At 43.4% G+C, this 4,894-nt stretch overlaps 1 protein-coding gene across 1 annotated transcript; it reads left to right on the forward strand.

Annotated features, from left to right (window-relative positions):
• The first annotated feature begins 233 nt into the window (after positions 1 to 233).
• LOC136480283 (UPF0481 protein At3g47200-like) lies at positions 234 to 776 on the forward strand. Its single transcript, XM_066477872.1, has one exon. The coding sequence runs from the start codon at positions 234 to 236 to the stop codon at positions 774 to 776; it is 543 nt and encodes a 180-aa protein (XP_066333969.1).
• Positions 777 to 4,894: the final 4,118 nt, after the last annotated feature.

Below are 4,894 nucleotides of genomic sequence, written 5' to 3' on the forward strand. Positions count from 1 at the left end.
AAAAGTCTAGCTCTAAGATAGGTTATATGATGGAGACATTTGTTCTTACTACTCTATGTTTATATATCATGACTACACTGAGCATTGCAGAGGTCAACACAATGGTGCAGCATTTCTTGGGTTTCCCAGACGGGGCCAATTTGGACAGCTTGGGACTCCACCCTTTGGACTTGTTACATAAGGGCTTGTGTGGCCCAAAACTCAATTATATTGGCGAAGAATGGGATAATACCATGCCTTCTGCTGCGAAGCTTAGTGATGCTGGAATTCGTTTCAAGTCGAGCAAAACTCAGTTCATCCATGACATCAACTTTAAAAATGGCGTGCTTAGCTTGCCGGTGTTCAAGGCGCATGATGATACCAAGAAGCATCTTCTGAATCTGCTGGCCTTTGAGAAGTTGTATCCATGCACTGGCCATGAGGTGCTGTCCTACATGTGCTTCATGGACAACCTAGTAAACACTGGAAGAGATGTTCAGTTGTTGAGATCTAAAGGGGTAATAAAGAACTTGCTGAGCAGTGACGAGGAATTGGCGCAGCTGATCAATAGCCTAGGCAGTGGAGCACTAATGAGCCCATTCAGCATGCTCGACGATGTTCAACGCATGGTGAGCCAACACTGCAAGAAGCCTTTTAATAGGTGGCGAGCCAGCTTTGCACATACATACCTGAGGAACCCATGGGTATTCTTCTCTTTATTGGCTGCTGTCATCCTACTAGTTGCTGCGATCGTTCAAACTGTCTACACAATCCTCCCCTTCTACCACAAGAGTTAGCAACAAGAAAGTACATATCAATGTCACTATGTGCCTCCATCACTTTGCTGACTAATTTGTCTAAGGCTAAATGATAGTACTAGTCTTTAATTTGACAAAAAAAGAATGATGGATGTCTATTTTTATGCAGGCATCATACCGGACCAGTGTCTGGGCTAGGAGGGGCTTCTTGATTCAGGAAGCTTGCTGTATGTTGAAAGATAATAGCAATGGATATTGTCGCCATGTACGGTGGAAGTTTACTGTTGTGATTTGCAGTTATCAAACTTTTATCCCTTTAGTTCTATTATGAGGAATGATGATGGATATTTCCGCCAAGTATGGTGGAGTACCGTAGATTGCATGAGTCAGTCAAGCCTTTTCGGAAACCTGTATTAATTAATTGCCTAGCTTATGGATGTTATGTTAAGAGACTGGAATACTTGTGGTGGTTTCCTTGTTTGTCTCTCAAAATTAGTATGACTGTGTTTGCAAATTTGCACTGTTAGCTGCTGCTGAGACTAGCATTGGTATTGTTTTTTTATTACTCTAGCATTGGTTGACTGCATACCATGCTCTCATGCTCAGTCCAACACCAACGGCTTCCAGTGACATTTTAGAATGTCTCCAACGACCAGAAAAATGACTTGAAAATGTTATGGAGGCCACTTTGAAGACAGTAAAATAACTAGTGAAGGAAAAGCCAGCCCAGAGTTTTTCAGAAAAAAACGCATCCAAATGTATTAGTTTGAGGTGTTTTAGGAATGCCTCCAAGATTGCTGAAGGCCTTTTGTAAAATAGCCACTACAAGCTATTTCATTGATGGCATCCCATGCTCTCATGCTTACTTCAACACCAACGGTGTCCCGTGACATTTTAGAATGTCTCCAACGACCACAAAAATTACTTAAAAATGTTATGGAGGCCACTTTGAAGACAGTAAAAAAACTAGTGAAGGAAAAGCCAGCATAGAGTTTTTCAGAAAAAAACGCAAGTATTTGTTGAAGGCATTTTGTAAAATAGCCTCTATAAGCTATTTCATTGATGCCATAGTTGTTAGCATATAATGACGTCAAATTACAATCACCATATAACCGCAGCTACTTCAAAAAATATTTTAGGAGACAACTCCAATGATTTTCGGAGGCGGTTAGAAACTATGTCTCCCAAAATACACAACGATTTTCAGAGGCAGACAAACCATTTTTTGAGGCACTCAATACCGTCTCTGTAAATCAATTAACTAAGGCATGTCACTCAAAAGGTAAGTCTCTGAAGATGGGAGCCATTTTAAAAGACAAACTCCTTAGATGTGGCCCGTCACTGCTAATTGAACAAAGCTAGACCGCTACCCATATCTTAAGGCCCACCTCAGCCCACTTACGAGTCTCAACTATCTAAGTGGAGTCAAAACCCTAGCACTGCAGTTCTCTCTCTCCCTCACCCACCTCACCCGCCTGCGCTGCCCCTCTCTTATGCTCAAAACTCTATTTTCTCTCCCTCATCTCAAGGGTCACTTTTCCGTGTCGGTGGTGGAGGCCACGTGCTCTCTGGGGGTTGGAGGCCTTGCATGCCCCGCTGACTAGAGGCCACCTACGTTACACGGATACATCCCTGGCACCGCGTATCGCATGTCTGATACGTTTCGGATACGGATACATGTCCGATACGCCGCCATATATATCCTCAAAGTATCTGATTTTTTATTATTTTTGGGAACATTGGATACGTCATCGGATATGTATCTGGCCTACCGATACGGCCCTGTCCAGTATGAATCCCAGTAAGACAGTCCCTTATCCCTCTGCCCTCGATGGCCAACGCCCTAGCCTCCAATGCTTGCAGTCCCGCACGCCCGTGCCTCGCGCCGCATCCCCACACGGTGACGCCGCAACCCCTCTCGCCGGCCGCCGGCCACCGGCAATGAGCCTCCGTCCCTACTCGTCGGCCGCCAGCGACGAGTTTCCGCCCCTGTGACGTGGATCCAGGCTCCAGCAAACTCACGTGAGTTAATCCCCTTCCCCGTTCTCGTTCTCCTCTTCTTCTTCTTTTGATTCACTTGGTGGTATTGGCATTCTTGAAGTGGCTGACCTGTCCCTTGATGAACCTGCATTGCAAACTGTGACTTTTGGTTTGGATGCTCCGCAGGTTGATGTTGTGGATGACACTGAAGCTTGAGACAAATGAGGAATAGAAACTTTCTGTTGCATGAATTGTAAGCCTGAATGCCTTTTATTAATTTCCTAAATTTGAGAATACTGTATTTAAGAGTTGAGGAGACTTTAGACCCGCTGTGTTGTAATAATAGTACACTTAAGTAGTTAACTGCAATGTTTTATTGTTATCGGTTTTAAATTCAAACCTGCATTATTATTATTTTTATTTTATTTTTTAAATATTAAATGTATCTGCGTATCGTTTTTTTAGGAAATTGCCTTATCCATGTATCCGTATCCTTTCGATACCGGTACACGTATCCGTATCCGTGCTCTTGGATTATTTGAAGGAGAGCACTATAGGAGGTGGGTATGCGCTCTCGGATCCTTTTTTCACTCCTTTTCAAGTTTTGGATGATCTTTATCTAGATCTAGATCTAGAACTATGGTGAAGGAGAGAGAAACTAGATCTTTTTCTTCATTTTAATGTTTTCTTTGTAATACATCTATATTTATGTGTATGTGACATGGAGAGAAGCTCTATCTATACATACGTACATGATGCAAGTTAGTAGTAGTTATGTTTTCAAGTCGTGTTTTATTTTTATTTGTTTGTTTTAATTGTAGATTTTAATTAATGTTAATTGTAGATTCTATACATGATGCCACCATCTCATTTTGAAGCATATTGATACGTTTTTTCTGCTACATACAAGGTTAATTGGCATGGAAAGGTTAGAATGGACGTACCAGATATCGTGGATATCACACCGCTTCATAGAACATGTGACCAAGTTTGTTGACACTTCTCAAAAGCATGCTTTGGGTGTGAATCGGAAGGGAATTATATGTCCATGTTCTCCCTATAGAACAAGCTTGTCTGGTTGCTAGAAGGCGATGATGTCAAATCACACTTGATCCAGTGGGGTTTTGTCGAGGGATAAACGGTTTGGAAGTTTCACAACGCAGGAGATGCGAGTTGTGCATCCTAAGGAACTTTGTCGTTGGTTGATGCAGACCATGGAGGAGGAGCCGCCTCATCAGTCGGGGCACGGTGTTAATGGCGAGGATGATTTTATCACGATGGATGATTTGTCCAAGACGTGGTAGAAGGCAGGGGTGACAATGATGAGGATCTTGGTGAGGTGGCAGCCGCGCTAGACCCAGAGGATGCATAGTTCTTTGAGGATTTGATTAACCGCCTCGACAACGATGACCTTATTTATGGGACCCCGAGATAAACCAGGTGGCAAGGCATCTGATCTATAAGGATTGTCCAAAGCAATAGATCATGCTATGTTTTGATCTCCACATGCTGATGTTGAAGGCTCGTTTTAGATGGTATGAATCTAGCTTCAATGAGCTATATATTGCGTCTCATTGGTTCCCTGCTTCCAAAGGATAACATTGTGCCTGTCAATAGCTATCGGGCGAAGAAGTTGACCCGACCAGTGATGTTGGGTCTTCAAAAGATCTATGCTTGCCCTGACTACTGTATCTTGTACCGGGGCACCTAGTATGAGAGCTTACAGAGCTGTCCACACTGCGGCGTGAGTCGATACGAGAGGAATGTCAGATGTCATGTGGATGCAAACGACAATGGATCCTCAAGTGGGCCAAAGAAGAAGGCGGGCAAGAAGAGTAGTGCGAAGCAGATCTCATCTCATGAGGAGAAGGAAGAAGGTTACATGCAACAGAGAATTCTCGCCTATGTTATGTGGTATCTGCCCGTGATTGACTGCCTACGTTGTATATCTGAAAATCCTGAGGATCCCAAGATAATGACATATCATGCATCTATTGATCGCGTGAAGGATGATGGCAAGCTGCAACACCTTGCCGATGATTGGCAGTTGAAGCACTTGGACTCCACGTACCTGGAATTTCAAGATGAACCAAGGAGCGTTAGGTTAGCGCTAAGTATACTCGGTGACCTTACTAGCTCTCACAACACGTGTCCAGTCATCCTTACCATCTACAACC

The sequence above is a fragment of the Miscanthus floridulus genome, chromosome 9 (genome assembly GCF_019320115.1).
Source record: "Miscanthus floridulus cultivar M001 chromosome 9, ASM1932011v1, whole genome shotgun sequence".
NCBI classification, from domain to species: Eukaryota; Viridiplantae; Streptophyta; class Magnoliopsida; order Poales; family Poaceae; genus Miscanthus; species Miscanthus floridulus.

Coding starts and splice junctions, on each gene's coding strand:
- LOC136480283 (XM_066477872.1), top strand. CDS start 234: ATGCCTTCTGCTGCGAAGCTTAGTGATGCTGGAATTCGTTTCAAGTCG.